The 20,165-nt window shown below is 37.5% G+C and overlaps 2 protein-coding genes across 7 annotated transcripts; one reads left to right on the top strand and one right to left on the bottom strand.

The window, feature by feature from the left end:
• Positions 1-398: 398 nt before the first annotated feature.
• Positions 399-6,432, bottom strand: srsf9 (serine and arginine rich splicing factor 9). Of its 6 annotated transcripts, none has more exons than XM_007568256.2 (5): positions 6,352-6,432; positions 4,041-4,217; positions 3,666-3,859; positions 1,269-1,441; positions 399-1,182 (listed from the first exon to the last, which is right to left on the bottom strand). In XM_007568256.2, exons 2-5 carry the CDS (start codon positions 4,196-4,198, stop codon positions 952-954), a joined length of 756 nt encoding a protein of 251 aa, XP_007568318.1. In that variant the 5' UTR covers positions 4,199-4,217; positions 6,352-6,432; the 3' UTR covers positions 399-951. The 6 variants fall into 6 exon arrangements, with proteins under 6 accessions (XP_007568318.1, XP_007568324.1, XP_016535282.1 ...); XM_007568262.2 differs by having other exon boundaries at positions 4,041-4,220; positions 6,352-6,430; XM_016679796.1 differs by having other exon boundaries at positions 4,041-4,452; positions 6,275-6,411.
• Positions 6,433-7,137: 705 nt separating this feature from the next.
• On the top strand, positions 7,138-15,861 carry prodha (proline dehydrogenase (oxidase) 1a). The gene is made up of 14 exons (XM_007568226.2): positions 7,138-7,856; positions 7,945-8,153; positions 10,113-10,147; positions 10,824-10,973; positions 11,456-11,520; positions 11,720-11,836; positions 12,002-12,081; positions 12,161-12,242; positions 12,726-12,818; positions 13,018-13,164; positions 13,639-13,814; positions 13,902-14,000; positions 14,178-14,266; positions 15,128-15,861. The coding sequence occupies exons 1-14, from the start codon at positions 7,512-7,514 to the stop codon at positions 15,316-15,318; spliced, it is 1,878 nt and encodes a 625-aa protein (XP_007568288.1). The 5' UTR covers positions 7,138-7,511; the 3' UTR covers positions 15,319-15,861.
• The last annotated feature ends 4,304 nt before the right edge of the window (positions 15,862-20,165 follow it).

Raw genomic sequence — 20,165 nt, 5'->3', positions numbered from 1 at the left:
TTCGTGAGCAAGATCCCCAGATACTTAAACTCCTCCACTTGAGGCAGGACGACCCCCCTGACCCGGAGAAGGCACTCTACCCTTTTCCGGCTTAACCTAACATTTGTTTTTTTTAAACTGTAGAGGACAAATATGACGTTATATGTGCAAAAGATTTTTTATTTATTTACCATGGTCTCACTTTTTTGTTTCAGAAACTGGCGAGAATAAAATGTGTGAAGACTTTTGAGAGTCACTGTTATGGATTTGTTTTAATCAATTTGTACATCTAAATGCAACTGACTAAAAAACTGTGGATAGAAACCAAATAAAACTACAAATCCTATCCTGGAAAATTATTTTATTCAATTCCATGTTTTGTGGAATTGATTTGACTTTTCAAGAATGACACTGTCTCATTAAGAGTTTATATTTTTATTGGTAAAGAACAACAAATTATACTCAACCTACAGGTCACTTTGATCAATTGTTCACACTTCAAAAGAAAAAAAAAAACAGGCTTCCAGACAACAGCTAAAAGGCTCACAAATGATCAACATCGTTGAGAGGAGAAAATAATAATAATAAAAAAATCCCTAAAAATAAAAATCTAAAGTGGGAAAATAGATTTGATCAATTTAACAGAAAATCACACCTGAAGTTTCTGACGAGGTTTTAATGAACAGCCAAGAAATTAACTATCAAAGTAGAAATCAGAATGTCAACTTAAGAATTGCCAACTCTGTTTTGAAATAGCTAAACCTAAAAACAGAAAAAAACCCCAAAAAAACAACAACAAAAAAACAAAAACTTAAAGGCTACAGAAAGAGTAGGCTGTTGTGGGTTTTCTGGCCATGGAATGCATTTATACCAAAATAGGGACGAGGATGTCTGAAGTAAAACAGACATAAAATGGTTAAAATGCAAAAATGTGAAATATTTCCTCCAGATGTCGCGTAAATACAGAGGCCTCTATCTGTAATGACGTGGAGGTGGGCTATGGTGAGGTGGGGGGTGCCTCCTTGGAGGCGGACTATGCCTCAACATGGGATGGCGTGGAGGTGACGGGTAGCGAGGGGGAGATCCTCTGTTAAAATACGGAGGAGAATAGCGGCCTCGGGATCTGGAACGAGAACGTGAACGACCCCAGTTGGGAGCGCCACCGCCTCTCTCCTCATAAACTCGGATATACGAGGTCTCACCCTGCAAAAATAATAAAAAAAAAAAAGTTCAATAAATTACAAATATGAACAACAGTGTCTGTTTTCACCATCACTGATGCCACATACCTGATGCGACCGAAACTCTGTTCGGTCAAGTCGGCGTAGCGCGTACTCCATATCCTCCCTACGGAGAAACTCCACTACGCCCTCGCCGTCTCTCTGTACATCTGCGAAACAAACATCTCCCGCTTCTCGCATGTGATCCTTCAGATCCTGCCAGCTTCCAGTAGCCGGTAACCCTTTTGGAGGGGAGGGCAAATATGATGAAAAAACATTTAAGAAATGAATGACAACAGGAATAAATTTGGTTTGGTCGACCAAAGTGTAAAGCTTTAAGAAACTTTATTAAAAATGAAGCCTGAATAACATTTTAAAAATCACTTTCATGAAGTTCTTTGTGAAACAAAAATGCAAACTTTGATCAACTCACTTGAAATTTTAGCTTACGTACTGATTCAGGAGTTGAACTGGAGCTTCTTTAATCATTTACAGTTTCACCTTGGAGAAGTTACTTATTGATAAGTGTAATGCCAACTCCTGAGCTGCAGTTGCTTAAAATGCACACCGACTTCAAATGTGACAAGAACGTTTTAAAATGTAACTACCAACTTTTCTATCGAGTCTCTTTCAGACCAGATGTAAAATTGTGTCTTAACATAATTAAAAATACTTGAAGCTAAGTGTTTCGGCAGCTATAAAATAAACAACTACCTTAGACTGCCTATATTTAAATTGTTGTCATATTAAAAATACTAAAGAAGTACAAAATAAATCATATGAAATCTCTGTCTTTCTGTAGCAGTAATAAGTACTATAGGAAGCCTAGTTACAAACAGTGCACTGCAAAAGCGAACTGGCTCGCATCTTCTCATACAACCACCACAATCAATGTATCTTACAGAGATTTTGTATGATTGACCGGCACAAATAGTGTTGGTCTTTTACTATTGGATAGTTGATGCTTCGCCATGGCAACTAGTTATTGTTACCACTGGGATCAGTTGATTAGCATCCCAAAAAGTTTAAATACCACTTGTACTATGTGAAAAATATAAATATAAAAGCTTTCAGATTTGTACTTGAAAGATGTTTAAAAGAAGCAGGCATTTTCCCCAGTCACAATTGAGCGTTAGTATCCTACACAAAATTCTAGTAAAATACATGGAAGTCTGTGGTTGTAACATGACCGAATATGCAATATTGCAAGGCACTGTGTGTTATGTTAACATTTTGTGAATGTGGAAAACAACAGATAAAAGATACACAATGATAAAATTACACCTACCAGTCACTACAGCGGGAGTTTAGGATTATTCAGGCAACATGATCAGTTTTTGTTTAGTTTCAGTTTTCATGATCTGAGAAGCAGACTTCATCTCATCCACTCAGTCCCCTTGACTTCCAGTCCACCAAGAGAAAACATATCTGCCTATGACTCAAGACATCCTTTACTATTTCCCTTGTCCTCCAGTCCGCCATAAGAGAGAGATCGTATTATTTGTCAACAACTGTTGAGATCCATTTTCCTCTAGTCCGCCATGAGAGAGATTTCATTATGCGTCTACAATTTTTGGCATCCTTTTCCCTCTAGTTTGCCATGAGAGAGAGAAATGTCTGTCTATAACACTTGGGATCCATCTACTACGCCCTTGTCCTCCAGTCCACGGCGAGCGAGAGAGTGAAATATTTGTCAAATCTTTGGCATCCATCTACAGAACCCTGGTCCTCCAGTCCTCCAAGAGGGAGAAATATCTGTCTACAACTTTTGGCATCCATCTACAAGGCCCTTGTCCTCCTCTCCACAATGAAAGAATTATTTCCCTACTATGGTTGGAGCCCATCTATAAGGCCCTTGTCTTCCTGTCCGCCATGATAGAGAGAAATATTTGTCTACAATCCTTGGATCCACCAACTAGGCCTTTGTGTTCCTGTCCGCAATGATAGGGAGATTTTTGTCTACAATCCTTGGATCCATCTACTAGGCCCTTGTCTTCCTGTCCGCCATGATAGAGAGAAATATTTGTCTACAATCCTTGGATCCATCTACTAGACCCATGTCCTCCAGTCCGTCATAAAAGAGAGAAATATTTGTCTACAAATGTTGGGGTCCATTTATGATGCCCTTGTTCTCCAGTCCGCCTTGAGAGAGAGTGAAATTTTTGTCTACAATTTCTGGGATCCATCTACCAGGCCCTTGTCCTGCTGTCCACCAAGAGAGAGAAAATATCTGTACACATCTTTTGGTGTCCATGTACGAAACCCTTGTTCTCCTCTCCACAACGAAAGAGAAATATTTGTCTACAACCTTTGGGGTCCATTTACTGGGCCCTTGTCCACCTGTCCGCCATGAGAGAGAAATGATATCTGACTATGAATCCTACATTCCTAACAGTCCCTTTAATTTGTCGTCGCAGCTTAACAGAGATTAATATCATTGGGCCACGATTCACGGCATCCACCTACCAGTCACTATGACCCGAAATTCGGATCTTCGAGTTGGGGGTCCAAACCTTCCTCTCTGTCCTCCTCCTACTCCTCCTCCTCCAAAACCTCCCATTGGACCAGTTTTGGCAGCAGAGGATCGAGGATACTCTACACGTAGCTTGGAGTTCCCATATGCATATCCATTCCTTCCAAAGACAGCATCCTCAGCATCCCTAAGAGAAGAGAGCAAATAACTCCTTACCAAAATACACCCAGTGGGCAAAAGTTGGATTTGGTGCCTCCATCCATTTCCTGCTGGCGATTGATTATTGGAGTAGAGTTGTATCACAAAATCAAAGTTGTCCAACAAGGGGATTCTGATTCGACTTGCCAGAGACCGTCCCGAAAACTCACCGTGGATCCTCGAACCGGATGAAGGCAAAAGGAACAGTTCCTCTGTTATTCTTCAATTCTATTTCTCGGATTTTTCCATATTTGAAGAAGAGATCCTCTATGTCTCTCTCCTGGACATCCATGGGGAGATTTCCAACATAGATCCGGCCGTCAGACATGTTGAATGACTGGATCGCACTGCTGACACAGAATAGGGGCAACTGCAGACTGTGAGTGCACCTCTTGCTTTCAGAAACAGCTGCGGAAACGGTCCTTTTCCAAATCCATATACTTAGTCCATTGGAGGCCAATTCCTTAACTTAGACAAAGATCTGTATATCTGTAATCTGTAAACCGGAGTTGAAGTCACAACAGTAGTAAATGATGGGGTCAAGGGAAAAAAAAGGTCTCAAATATGGATCCAAGCCTGAAACTTTAAAAGAGGGTAGAAAATGTTTAATAAGAAATAGCATTTTTATGCAGGTGAAATTATTGCACAGTTTTCGCATTCATATAAAAATGAACAAAATCCTTAAATGTTGTGAGCAGAAAGTGTTAAAAACTCTGCAGTGCTTCAGAGAAGTGGAGAAAGCAGCAGAGTAACTATCATAATGCTACATCATTTCGAAGTGCCTAGATACTTCTAAATGCTGTTACTGGGATATTTTTTTTTGTGCTAATTCTACGTACTATAAAACAAATAAATGAATTAGACATTGGTTTTTAAACAGTCAAATAGGTTGTTTTTTCCCATTTTCTCCCTTCACCAAAAGGTTTTACAATTTTGGTCATTTTGTATCAGACTCTCTTTTGGTAGGAAAGGGAAACTGACTCTTACTGGAGCTTCCATTGCCAACAACCACAGGAATGTTTTGTACCTGCTTTTGACAACCAGTAATTTACATCATGTTCCATTATAGGAAGAAACTTTACTGTAGCAAAATGTAGTTATTAGTAGTTTATCATGGGCAAGATGTTCAGAGCAGGGATGATAATAATGATTTATAGCAAAATATAGTCTGAAAACAAAACTGCTGAATTTCACTCAAGATAATTAGCTGGTTTGGTTAAATGAATAAGCTGCCCTTAATGCTTTTCAATGCTTACATTTCAAAAATTATGAGTTTGCATATGCACACACACGCATAATAAGCCTGTGCATCAAAATGAATAAATGTTTATATGTCAATTCGAGTAGTTAGCAAATATGCTGCAATAAAAATAAAAAAAAACCACACACCAGCTGTTTTTTTTTGTGTTTTTTTTTTTGACACAGACTACTTACTATCTGCTGGTGTTAATTGCAAAAATAAATATCTAGAGCAAATTAACCAAACCTTTTAGCTGAATAAAAGATCTATTGAAAGTTCAATTGTTGTTGTAATCACTATTACAGCAGAATAATTGTCAGTGTTTGCTCAACATCTAAGTAAATTCCTAAAAAATATTTTACATTCAACTAAGCAATTTTTGTGTGATCTTTAGACACCACTATTTTACAGATTTCGATTCAAATTGAGGGAAATAAATCATCCAACAAATGGAAATTTAAAAACATAAATACGTTTGTCATAGTTCAATAACAAACACACAAAATATGCACGTGAAATATTAAGAATACATCAAAAATAAAAATAGCTGATATAATAAATAATCAAAGATTTTTTTTATTTTTAACTGGCACACCTATTCAAGTTCCAGTGCTTTTCTAAAAGGCTGATTTTCTTTTATACTATTCAGAACGAGGACGTTTCCAAGGCCTCCTTGAGAAATCCTTTAAGATGAACCGACCAGACCCGTTTTTCTACCTTAACCAACTCAATGAAGATTAACACGTGGCGCTAACTGAAAGCTTTACACCCACGGCCTAGAATATCAGATTTATTTATAACGTTTTCAGCGTGAGTTACACGATAAAACTACACCACCACCAAATAAATGTGGAGGCTAAAGCTAATAAACAGGACAGGGACGCGTTGCTGCTACAAGATATAGTAGGCATTAAAATGTTACATTTTTTTCTGTAGTCCACATATTTGGTTTGTTGACCGTGTAACCTCATTCATTTTGCAGGATTTCTGTTTTGTATCGTCTTGAACCTGAATATGTTCGTTGGATACGCAAGTAACATTTCTTTGTTGACCAGCTAACCTGGCTAAAAATCTCACTGCGCCTAAAATGCACCAATATTTCTACCAATCTATAACAGCAGTATTACTTAGAACATCGTGTATGTTGTAATAAAAACTACTTACGTTTAAAACAGTACAATTAGCTTTCAAAGATAACACCTAAGTGTTTTAGTTTGAACGCTACTTCTCAAGACACACACCTTCTTCCGTGTTAGCAACGTTAGCTTCTTCTTCTTCTTCTTCTTTTTCTTGAGTTGGCGGCAGTGTGGATACTTCGTTGTGCATTACCGCCCCCAGAGGCAAAAGTGCCTCTACATTTTTTTTTGCTTCCGACAGAAAGGGAATGACTGAATTTGACATCTGTTGTTTTTGTTGTTGTTGTTTTGTTCGCCAATCCTGACTTTAATTGAAATCTCAGAAATTCCTCCTCTTGATATTCTATTAACTCAATTATTAAATTAATTATTTTTTTAAATCAGTTTTATATCTCATGTACTTTTATTTTAGTCGGGTAGAATCAATTTATTAAGTTACATTTACTTGAGTAAATGTGGGGGGTGCTTTTAGGAGTAGTTTTAGTGCATCGTACCGATACTTGAGTAATATTTTTTACGAAGTATCATTAATCTCACTTGAATTTTTTGGGGAGATTTTACCCCCATGAATGAAAAATCAACACATTTTAACCACTAATGTATGAGACACAGAAACACGCATACATTTCATGATAAACTGAGACATTTTAGGTGTGTACAAATATTATTTTCTATCTGCTGAGCCTAGTGCCATTTGGAGATCAAGCATACAGTAAGCACTATGTATTGTCATTTAAAGTACATTTTACTATATACTTAAATTACCTATAACGGGGTTTTACGTAGAAAAAAATATTTGTAAAAGTCTTTCTTTTGCCTGAATTTTTTTTAATTATGTAATTTATTTTTTCTATTTTAGTCTTTAGAATCTGCTCATAACTTCTTTTGTCTGCCTGATGATATAATTTTTTAAGCATTGATGTTCGCTTGAGGTGGACACCAGCACCCCTAGTATACTTTTACCCATGCAGGGATAAGCGAGAGTTAGATAATGGATGGATGCATGGATGAATGTAATAACTAAAGCATAATCTGTTAGATTCCATGCATGATATCTTAGCTATTTTATTTTATTTGAATAAGAAGGGCGCGTGCTTCGACATGTGAGGAACCGCCTCTCGAGACCAGAGTGATGAGTTGCAGACGCACCGACTCGCGCGCTCATTACACAACCGTCACCCATAGAAGCAGCAGCCCAGCAGCACGGAACTGATCGCTGCGTTTTTAAAAAAAAAAAAAAAAACTCATTTAAAGAAAGGGGAAATATGTCCTACACGAAGTTTGTCGCGTCTCTTGCTCGAGCGAAGTCGGGAAACATCAACAAAATCCGCATTTCACCTTCAAGATGTCTGTCAACTGTGGCATCCCCGAAGAGCCAGGAAGAGAAGGAGCCGCAGCGGCAGTTGGAGGGCTGCGCGGTGGTGGATGCTGCCCCAGTAGAACTCATCAGCCAGACCAAAAACGCCAAAGACGTGCGTCTGAACAGAATTCACATCGACTTCGACAACACCGAAGAGGCATACAAAAGTAAGAATAACATCGAGCTGCTGCGAAGTCTGCTGGTCTTCAACCTGTGTAGAATTGACATCCTTGTTGAGAAGAATAAGGGGGTGAGTTTATCTGGAAAAGTTGTAATTCAGCTTGCAAATTGCCTGTGTGTTAAAATAAACCAGCAACCTCTCTTCCATGCTCTTTCAGCTGATGGAACTCAGTAAGAAGTTGCTGGGTCAGCGGTTGTTTGAGAAGCTGATGAAGATGACCTTCTACGGTCAGTTTGTGGCAGGGGAAGACCATAACGCTATCAAACCTTTAATCCACAAGAACCAGGCTTTTGGCGTGGGGGCAGTGCTGGACTACAGTGTGGAAGAAGATCTGACACAAGAGGAGGCAGAGAAGAAAGAAATGGAGTGAGTACAGTCATTCACTTAATTAAAATAGTACTGAAAAACCCATTTATTTCAGAAACTTAAACACGTTATATGGGCCAAATACACATGAATGTTTGAAAACTTTTATTTCTGTAAATAATTTTCCTCTTACATGTAATAAAAATATGACATTTAAATGTTTAACATCTACACCAGACCAATGACAAAAAATAGTATTAAAAACAAAAATGTGTACTTATAGAAATGTATGCTTAGTACCTGCTTAAAGGATGTTATTTTGAAAAGGTACTTGTAATCTGAGCAATGGCCCTCATCTGAACACATATTCCAATTTATTGAATATGACTGTATTCACTGAGTGTAAAGGTTGAGTTGCCTACAATGTGATTTCAGGTTTGTATTTAAGTAGTTGTACCACTGTTTAATAAGCCTCACATATAAAAGGAAGGTGGGCCCTTTCTTCTGTAGTTATATAACATTCTTAATACATGCAAATCAGTTGAGACAAGTACATTTGCACAGCCTGTCCTTATATCCTAGTTTGTAACTTACTGGGTGTGTCTGCACCTAAAACAGAGTCTTTCTGTCCAATCCTTTATTGCCATTCAACAATAACACAAATGCACTAAAACTGGGAATTCAGAAGGTTATTTAAAGTCAGAGAGTGAAAACCATCCCTCTGCATATTTGGAACATGAGTAGTGTGATTCGGATAGCACCTGCAGGAATAACATTAAATACCACTGACACGACAAATTTCCTGAAACTTATTAGATAGTTTGGGGGGGGGATATAATTTACAACCAGATCTCATGCAAGTAACCTTAGGTATGTTTAACCCATTGCTCAATCAAATGCACATGACAACCTGCAAACTGCATGGATAGTGAGGCAGTGCCCTTACATGCTGAGTCTTCCATCACTTAACAATGTAGACCTCAGGTCTTTTAAGCCTGCATGTTTGAGCACAGAGCTCTAAATAATAGAAGTGTTGATTATAGTACTAATTATACTACTAAGCAAGTATGTGTAAATATGTTTTATCTTGCAATTATTACATACCAAAATAAAATTGATTTATGTTTAAATATGATAGAGTTTGTTTAATTGACCCCAGCTGTTAGTTACTTTCTATAATTTGCATGGCAATTTTTCCAATTTGGAATATTTTCTGAATTAGTTAGCTTAACATGTAAAGTTAGACAAAGAAACCAAAAGTTTTCCACACATTACATTTAGAATACAAGTTTGATTTCATCTTTTAAACTAAGTATTTTATTTCCTTCCATAAGCTCTATAATATTCCACTGTACTGTACTTTCTGCTCTTATCTTATCTCTTCATGTATTGCTTCCGTTATGCCTCCTGATCTGTGTAATCTACAGCATGTTTTTGACCTCCTTAAAGGCCTGTAATCAAATCTTAAAGTGTTTTATGTTTGTTTTCGACGACACAAGCAGTTCTTGTCCCCTATTGGCCAATTGGGACATACCTCCCTCTTCTGATTGGTTGGATCTGATATCCAGCTGGAGGAGTGGACATTATTAAAAGGCTGCCAGCGCTTAAGGCTGATGTGTTGTAACTCTTTATTACACACTCATACACTTGCAAAGAAGTATTGTGGGCTGCTCTGTGGTGGCAATAAACACAGTTTATATTTGTCCAAATGCTTTTACTACAAAATAATAACATTTTCTGTTTTTCAGTACCTTCTTTGGTAAGGTACTAGCTATATTATTATTTGTATATGTTTCATGATTTATTAAAAAAGAAAGACTTTTTCAAGAAGACTGTTTGCCTCAATATGAAGAGAAAAGGGCAGAATATCTCAGCAAGTCAGCATAAGTCAGAATCACATTGTTTCTCAGCACATAGGCTTTACTGTGAAAATATAATTTATCAGTAGAATATGTTTATTCATGCTTTCTATAAAGAGTAGCTGAGTCTTCTAATGCAAATCTTTTTTATTTCCCCCAGTTCCTGTGTTTCCGAGGCAGAGAAGGAAAGCCCAGGTATGTATATTGGTTCTCTTTAGGGATGATTTATTTATTTGAAGTTGTGCAACACATCAGTTTATATGCTCCATGTAGTAAGGAGCGGCCGGGGAGTAGGCTTATATGGTGAAAAGAGGGTTTGCCTTCTTTGGAGCGATGGCACTGCAAGTGAAAGCTGTTCTAGTGCAGAGTGACATGCTGGACTCTCACAACAACATGTGCTTTTGACTGGACTGCACTGGTTGGAGCTGGTTCTCACTAGGTATGAGATACCAGCTGTTGCAGCAGGGTGACGTTTGCTTCACGTGAAGAGTTTAACGCTTACAACACAGCTACAAGGCTTTCTCTGAAAGAAATGTTTCTCCATGTATGTTCTTGCCGTTATTATTTGTATACGTTTCATGATTTATTAAAAAAGAAAGACTTTTTCAGTCTTTTTATGCATTTAATATTTTACGTGAAATCGCTCAGCTCTTTAAGATGAACTACAATTATACTAATGATAACTTTTATCATTTTGATACAAAAATTTGCATCAAAACTCTAGTTACAGAGTTCTAGCAACTTAGTCACTAGAACGGAGTTACAACATAATTCAGTTCTAGTTTATAAACAGTAAATTACTCCATAAAAATCAAAGTTGAAGTGTACTGTTTCTTCACCTAAGTTGGTTAAGATCATTTTTCCTCTTTAGGTGCAGGTCATCGTGAGAAGAAGTACAAGGCCCACCGTCAATTTGGGGACAGACGAGGAGGTGTCATCAGCGCTCGCACCTACTTTTATGCTGATGAGGCCAAATGTGACAATCAAATGGAGACGTTCATAAACTGTATTAAAGCATCAGGTAAGTAGTATCTGAAGCAGTTAGGGAAAGAAATATTTTAAAATAAAAAAATGAAATAAAAATGAATGCATAACTAAGAGTGAAGAGTGCAGAGTTGATCTGAAGACTACATATTTTTACTAGTTGTGTGAAGAGCTGGTATGTAAGCAATATCGTCTGTGCAGTAGAACAAGGTCACTGTGTTATTCCTCTGAGTTTATGATGGAGTCAAGACATTCGCTGACCAGAGCAAGGCCACCAGAAAAGCAAATATTTTGCCATCTAAAGCAGATCAAACTTCACAAACATCATTGCTGATTAAGCAAACAGTATGCTGTGGATTTTTGCACGTCTGTTACTCAACATGTTTGCTGTGTCTAGTTTACTGCAACATGTTTTTCACACTGTCTGGCCAATGTTGGTTGCATATGTACTCATGTGATGACCATTAAAAAAGTAAATCTTAATTTTACCAATAAAACCACACTGCTTCTGTATTTTAGGTGGAGCTTCAAACGATGGATTCTCTGCAATTAAAATGACTGCACTGGGACGACCACAGTTCCTTGTAAGAATAACTTGGCATCTTTTTGTACAAATAATGAGCATCATTTCACTAAATTGGCCACTTTTTACATCTTTTGGTTTACATACGCTATTATAAAAGTTAAATAAAGTCACCTCTGGGTCGTTACCTGTGTCAGTCAGAACTGCAGCTGACTTTTATTACATGTTTATGATTAAAATCTTATCTTTTGTTTAAACAGCTCCAGTTTTCAGAGGTCCTTGTCAAATGGAGAAAGTTCTTTAACTTCCTCGCTGCACAGCAAGGAAAATCTGACATGACTGCTTTGGAGAAAAGACTGGAACTGGAGCAGCTGAAGGTATTTCAGGTCTTTTTGCATGCGCCTACATGCTCACCTGGGACGGGTGTCTTTGAATCTTCTTTTTTGATTATTTTAGAACACTTCTGTTCATATATTTGTGGGATGTTTACTATTTAAACCAATTTTATTTTTTATTTGTATTGTTATATTTTGTTCTTGTAGGAAAGTTTGACTCAAATGGGTGTAGCAGCCAGAGATGACATTGAGAACTGGTTCACTGGGGAGAAGCTGGGTTTGTCAGGGTAAGATAACCTTCCATTTACTGAGAAGCGATGCCGGTACCTTTTTGTCTGAATTTATCTATTGCATTTGATATCCCAGAACAATCGACTTGCTGGACTGGAACAGTCTGATAAATGATACAACAAAAATGTCCAATCTGCTCATGGTGCCAAATCTTGAGGTAAGTCATTGCAACTTTTATGGTGTTTCAGAGGTGATCTGGTGATAAATTGGCAGTTGTTGCAATGTATGCTGCCTACCTACAAAACCTTTAAATTAACAACAAAAACACTTGTCAGATAAACCTATGTGATTAATACCCTATTTTTAAAGCAAAGTATGAGTAACAGATGGAGATATACTATCTGTTACTCGGGAACAGAAATGTAGGTGCTGGGAAGAACATCTCTTCCACTTTATGCTTGATTTCCTGTTCAATTGGTGGAAAATAATCAGATCTAAATTCACTGATGTGGAAAAAAACATCTTCCTCTCCCCCCCAACTAAAAAATATTGGAATCACAACTTAGAGAAAAGGCAGACCCCAAATATTGGAGAAACTTGTACTGATCATCCTGCAGTTTTCTCTCCATGACACACGCCATGGTAAGGAGTTCATATTCTTCAATAAGAGTGCTAATCACTCTGTGTTTTGGCTGTGCAGACAGGCCAGCTGGAATCTTTGTCAAACAAGTTTACAGCCGAGGAGGAGAGCCAGATGAAGAGAATGCTGCAGAGAGTCGACATTCTAGCAAAGGTGAGAACTCAAAAAGATGACTAAAGTTATTACCAGTACATTAAATAACACGTAATACATATAACTTACCACAGAGGTGCTGTTTAAGGAAAAATAAAATCCCAAATATAGATATTAACCACAGGCCCTGTTTGCCTTGTGCACATATTCAGTTACTGCTGTAATGAACCATTATGAGAACTACTACTTTGTGCTTCAGCATGCTTTGGAGAATGGAGTGAGGCTCATGGTGGACGCAGAGCAGACGTACTTCCAACCAGCTATCAGTCGACTCACCCTGGAGATGCAGAGGAAGTTCAACAGAGAAAAGCCAGTGATTTTCAACACTTACCAGTGTTATCTTAAGGTGAATATTATTATTTATTAGGAATTTTGGAGGGTTGATATTGATTTTAAAGTGTAGTTATAGATAAGGTTTCTTTACTATTTTCAAAACTGGAAAATTCTGAAAGATCACTTTATTTTATTTTATTATACTTGATTTTATTCCTTACAATTTTTTATTAACATAATTTTGATGAAGTTATGGTAGTAATTAAAAGTTGTTATAAATATTTTCACCTTTTGATGACCTGAATGTTTTTCTTAATAAAAATGTCTAGTCATTCAGAATATTACCTTTTTCTTTACAATCTTACAACAATGTGTTTCACTTAAAATTAAATTCAATTAAAACAAACAAACTTTCTCACAGTTGCAACACATATGTTATCAAATGTTTTCATTGTGAAAAAAAAACCCCAATATTTCCTAAAAGCCTAAAAAAGACTGAGTAGTACTAATGCTCATCATATTTTTTCTATTGTCAATGGTTTTCTAGGAAGCCTACGACAATGTGACTCTGGATGTAGAGCTGTCCCGACGAGAGGGTTGGTACTTTGGCGCCAAACTCGTTCGTGGAGCCTATATGTACCAAGAGAGAGCCAGAGCCCAGGAGATTGGCTACGAAGACCCAATAAACCCCGACTACGAAGCCACAAACAGGATGTACCACAAGTAAGTTTTGACTTGGTTGCCAGAACCTTTCTGTACTTCAGTCAGGTAGTTTTTGTATCTCTACCATTTGGCTTTTTGTTTGTCCAGGTGTTTGGAGTATGTCCTGGAGGAGATTGAACACAACAGAAAAGCAAATGTCATGGTTGCTACTCACAACGAGGACACCGTGAAGTTCACTCTTGAAAAGTATGTTTTTGCCTCTGTTCTGTATAAAAACATCAAAATGAAGGTTGAATATTGCTCCTTCATTAGATTCCAGATTGTGTTGAAGCATCAAACAGCTCTAATAGCTCTGATTTATGATGATATAATGTATCACAAGTCTTCAGATAACCTGAATGTGTGTTTTTCCAATTTTTTCAGGATGAATGAAATGGGCCTGTCACCCACGGAGAATAAAGTTTACTTTGGACAGCTGCTCGGCATGTGTGACCAGATCAGCTTCCCCCTAGGTACGTTGCACTCAGCTCAGATACTAAAAGCAAACACTGGGTTATGAAATCACAAAGGCTTACGTCACAGCCCCAGGTGACTGCAAAGGCTCAGCTAAAACACGATCCCCACAGACGTCAGCCTAGTCACAGTCGGGCGAGTCGACGACCTTTGAAAAAGACCTCCAGTGAATGTGTTGAGAGAAAACAAGTTCCTGGTGTCCTTTAGTGAAAGCTGCCAAACATTACATCACAACCTTTTGGTGTCAACCCAATGCTACCCAGTTTGACCTACAGTAACTCTATGCACACGATGTGGGAAGTCAGAATTAAATTATGTTGTTTCTCTTTTAATTACACACTAAATGCAAGACTTGAGTCAATATTTTATAAAGCCACATTTTGTTGCAATTGCTTCTGCAAGTCTTTGGAGGTATGTCTGTATCAAACAAGTAAGTTTTGATTTCAACCACTTCATTTAGCTCCATTCCATTTAAACTCTTTTGCTATTCCAAGAATAGCAAAAGAATACAGGATTAACCTGTATTTACCACTATCTGTCTTCATATGAACCCTGACAGGCTAACTGTCCCTGCTGAAGAAAATCATGCTCACAATGCCATACATGCTCCTTGTGAAGATGGTGTGTGTGGCAATGTGCACCACACAGTTTAAGGCTTTAAGAAGTTCACTCTTCTCTGAACTGACCAGAACCCCTTATTTCTAAAACAGCTTCATTCTTTATCCCTGAATTGTCTTTTGTGTTTTTTTTTATCATGCAGACGAGATTTGAAAACCTTGTTGTAGTCATGACACTGTATGCTCACAAGGTGGCGACAGTGAGCTTTACATCTTTGTCTTTGGCTTCCTTGTTGAAAACAGGTCAGGCAGGTTTCCCGGTGTACAAGTACGTCCCATACGGCCCTGTCAATGAGGTGATCCCTTATCTGTCTCGTCGCGCTCAAGAGAACCGGGGCTTCATGAAAGGATCCCAGAGGGAGCGCAGCCTGCTGTGGAACGAGCTGAGGCGCAGGCTTCTGGGTGGTCAGATTTTCTACAAGCCTGTCTACTGAAAAACATAAAAACTGAAATATCTGTAAGCATTCCACTAGCAAACACAGCTTTCTCTGTGAGCTTTGTCGTGGGAGGTTAATCTTTTATTTCTTAGTAGCACTGGACAGAAGAAAAATAAAAGTTTTACTAAAAGTTGTATCAGGTGTGTGTGTGAGATGTATATTGAGAAGCGTATGCAAGAGATAATACTAGACAGCTGAGTTTTAAGTGATCAACCACGATGAAACCTCAATTAGTTCTCAAGAACGCACAAAGATTGTCTTCTAAGGAAGAGGAAATGCCGATCCTTTCAGAGGAGAAAGGAAGCATAAATGAAAATTAAGGTGGCCTGGCTGGATAGAAATCTTGTAGCAGTCACCTAAAAGTACCTTGTAATTGTAACAGAACTATGAATTGTGTCATTTCTTTACAACTTTAAGTTTTGTTGCAGTACAACACCCCCAGAATCTTTTAATTTGTTGATTTGTATGTTCAATGTTGCTGACTTTTTCTTGAAACAATTCAAGAAAGTTTTTTCTGGACTATTATAGTACATAAAAAATGGCTTAAATATTATATATTGTTTATTTCCATGTTTGGTTTAATGGTTGTATTTGTAAGTTGAATCAGAGTATCACTGTGTTTTTTAGTGAACCAGTCTTTGAAAGAGTGACTCCTATCAGGGATGCATTCCTCACTGGTGACAGGTATTAGAAGTTAATTTCATTTTCAGCGAAATGCTTGAGATGTTCTTGTTATCAAACAGTGATAGCATTCATTCAAAGGAAGAACAAAACATGAACTATCATGTTTCAGTATAACTAAGCCTTTTGAGAACACTGAATAAAATGGTTCTTCTGGAAATGTTTTCGTGGAAAAGTGGCCCGGTTAAATGAACTAAACTATGGGTTCAGTTCATTTAACTGAATGAACTTTTAGAACAACATTGTTGTTCTTAGAAAAACCGGTTGTATCGGATGATCAGTTTTATTGCTCTCCACACCTGACTCAGAAGTTTTGGTGTAAAGGTTACAATTGAGAAACAGGAAATGTGTTTAATCCAAATTCTGTTCCATTCAGAAATTGTTGATGTGACAAAAATCTGGGGCATAAATAAATGTTTAAGTTTCAGCTACAGTTGTCACAACTGTAAACATGTAAACTAGCAATATTTTCAACCTCTTTGATTTTTAGCAATGGGCCACTGGCACAATATGCTTATTAATCTGATGTTAGTGTTTTGTTTTTTTTTGTTTGGTTTTTTTTGTGCCTTTAACACCTTTTTAAATTGAAGTTTATATTTTTATGTGCTTTGTTGTTGTGAATTGTGAACTTAAGAAAAATAAAATTGCATTAAAATACCTGGATTATTTTTACGTTCTATTTGACTTACATGATACCCGGATCAAATTCCCCACATATATTTCTGCTGTGGGGTTATGCAGTATTTTGTTTCAGCACCACTCATGCATATATGTACATTTTGCTTATCTTGCATTAAACTGTGTTGACAGTCGTTGGGTTCCCACTGTCAAACTACTGAAACAAACATTAATCAGCCAGAGACATCACCAGCTGAGGCTGCACCTGTAATCTGATACCTGATAGCAAAACAAGTATGTCTTGTGTTCAATATCTGGAGAATGTGTGCATGCGTGTGTATGTGTGTACCCTGTGTGGCCCTGTAAGGATAAGCATGTATAACCAATGGCTTTGTTTGTTAGAAACGTTTTGTTGCAGCTTCTCAGTTGGATTTATTTACCGAATGACACTTCATGACAACGGTCATAAACATTCATAAAGACTTCTTTGTGTTCATTACAGGTGTTTTGTCATGTTTATGACAGTGTCATGTCAGTTTTATGCACACCCCTTCAAATAAAGTGTTACCGGGTTTACTACTTTTACTAGGCCAGTGTCCTTTGCCAGTTAGGCTATTATTTCCCGATAAGTACGTTTTGCCCCAACTTGGTACATTTTCTCAGAAACACAAACTTTGTAACAATTGCTTTTGGCACTTGTTGTTATTCAAAACCAAACCAAACCTTTTGTTTTGCAACAAACATAATGAACCAACTAGTGAGCAAGACTTGGTATGTACTGCAAGTAATGCACGCAGTCACACTTAAGGGCAATCTAAATAGACCAATCAACCTAAGAACCAAGTGTTTGGACTGTGGGAGGAAGCTGGATGACCCATGCATTCATTGGGTGAACATGCTAACTCTATGTAGAAAGACCTACAGGTTGGGATTCAAACCCACAACCTTCATGCACCAACATTAACAGCTGGTAACCCTGTTAATGTCCCCAATGTACTTGCAGCTCTAATAGCAGAAAATAGTCATGCATCCCTGTGTCATTCACAACTAGCCCTGCTGGTAACACTTTATTGGAAAGGGTGTGCATAAGACTGACATGACACTGTCATAAACATAACACCTGTCATGAACATGAAAAAGTCTTTATGAAGTGTCATTCGGGAAATAATGACACTTTTAATCCAAAGTTGATCTGCATTAAATTGTCATTATTTACAAAATCACGCAAAGTTGGCACTTTTAATAGACTTTAAATGCAACTTTTAGAGCAACTTCACATTAAAAGTGTCGTTATTTACTGAATGACACTTCATAAAGACTTCTTTATGGTCATGACAGGTGTTATGTCATATTTATGTCAGTGTCATATCAGTCTTATGCACATCCCTTCAAATAAAGTGTTATCGCACTGCTTTGTAAGTGTCAAGACATTTGTAGCTATGACAGTGAAAACATGTGACAACTTTCTAGAGGTACACATAAATACCTTTGTAAGGTGGTAACAAAAATACAAAACATTTTAAAGGTGTGGAGAAACATTTTTTTACAGGGTAAATAATCTGATAATCAGGCCATGTCACGCGTTTATTTTCATGCTCATGAGCCTATCTGATATCCCACACCCAAGGTTGGATATCTCTAAGATGTCGCTTTCGGCATCTGCAAGGGAGCCACACTGTCTCTCCAGTTTAAATGATTTTTTTTCTTTGCTATAAAAACAATGCATTGACTCTGCAGTCTGATGGAGCTTTACTCTTATCATTTACTGTGATCTGTTTATGAGTGTAGGATTTTGTAGGCTTGTCACTTTGACTGGCAGAGGCTCTGCTTTAAAGAAGGAAGTGAGGCAACAAAATGTCTTTGAGGTGGATTTATTTGGGCGCTCCAGGTCATCATTACACCGACACCCTTCTCACAGCGAAACAAAGAAGCCGACATTTATACCTGAGGCAAGTTCCAACACTTACACCCGGTAAAGGGGTGATCAAAAAAAGACAAACAAGAAACAAACACTATTTACACAAACCTAACAATAAATGATCCAACAAATATTTACATACATGCAAATTATTAAAACTAAACTAATCTAAGGTCAATCAAAAAGTAAATGTAACTAAATAAATCCTCAGAGTATTACCCCTCTTAATGGAAGCTGGTATGTTCCAGGAGCATTTGTCTCCCTCTCTGCTCCACCTTGCTGAGACACACCCAGAAAGGCAAGTACTCATTTAACTCAAATTGAGCTAATCTAAATCAGAAACAAACTGACATTTTTTCCCCCACATTCTCTGAACAGGAAAGATGGCCAGTCTCCCTACCCAAAAAGAATGTTCACTAAATGTCACAGTGTAACTGAAATAAAGAACTAATACAAAGCACATTTAGACTGTAAATAAATAACATCAATAATCAATATGGGATAGAACCCCGGGTCTCCATCACAAGGCTCTTATATCATGCACATGGTATTAATTTACCTGATATTTTCACCTCATCAGTGCTTGGATAAGATTTTTTCCATTACAAGGGCTACATTGCCATATCAACCTCAACAGACAATATCATACAGTAAAATACTTCAATAAAGTGATCATGGACAGTCCTGATTGGAGCTTAGCAGAAATTCTTAGACTCTGGCTGTATAGAGTTGAACAGACCCATTGGTCTAAGGTAAACTAAATCGCCAAAAGTATTTGCTCATCCATCCTATTAATTGAATTCAGTTCTAATTACTTTCATAGCCAAATAAATAAAGCAGTCTGCAGGCTTGCTGACTGCTTTTAAAATATTTATAAATTATTGGGTTACACTCAGGAACTCAGTGATTAGGATGTCACCTGCTCAATAAGTTCAGTTGTAACACACCCTTGGCCAACTATTAGCAATAATAAACCAAACTGGAAGCGATTGGGCTTGACGGGAACTCACCAGAAATCAGTAGGCCATATAAAATCAGAGTGGGTTCAGTGGATGGTGAGGCACAAGTTGAAATTTCTGTAGAGTCAACAACACAGCACAGTCTGTGAAGAGCTTAATAGAACGGATTTTTATGGCCAAACAGCTGCATCCATGCCCCACATTGCCAAGTGTGACGCTAAGCATGGATGCAGTGGCGTAAACCATGAGTGCAAAAAATAAGGTTCACAAAGACACGGACGAGTGTCCTTGGTGTTGAAGAACCTTCACTGATTTACACAGAGGCTTGACTTCAAGGTGATAAAACACTTTTTGGATGAATTACAGTGGAAACTGTCTGACCTCACGAAGAGGCTTCTGAAAAAAAAAAACAACCAAAACTTCTGATAACACCATTCAAGGAAATATCAAAAGACTTCTGAGAATTATTTGTAGGTCTTTTACATAAAAAGGAGGACTATGTCATATTAAAGCATCTGGATTAAGAATAGGATGTAACTTCATGCATTAAGGCAGATGATCAAATGCTCATGGCAAAAATAGTGTAATAGAATGAGGAATATCAGAGTATTTAACAATACCATCTTAATTATTGATGTACATTATATATATATATATATATATATATA

The sequence above is a fragment of the Poecilia formosa genome, unplaced genomic scaffold, assembly GCF_000485575.1.
Source record: "Poecilia formosa unplaced genomic scaffold, Poecilia_formosa-5.1.2 Scaffold6, whole genome shotgun sequence".
In the NCBI taxonomy this organism is placed as follows: Eukaryota; Metazoa; Chordata; class Actinopteri; order Cyprinodontiformes; family Poeciliidae; genus Poecilia; species Poecilia formosa.
The sequence above is the reverse complement of the archived record's forward strand: the minus strand, read 5'-3'. Positions and strand labels throughout refer to the sequence as shown.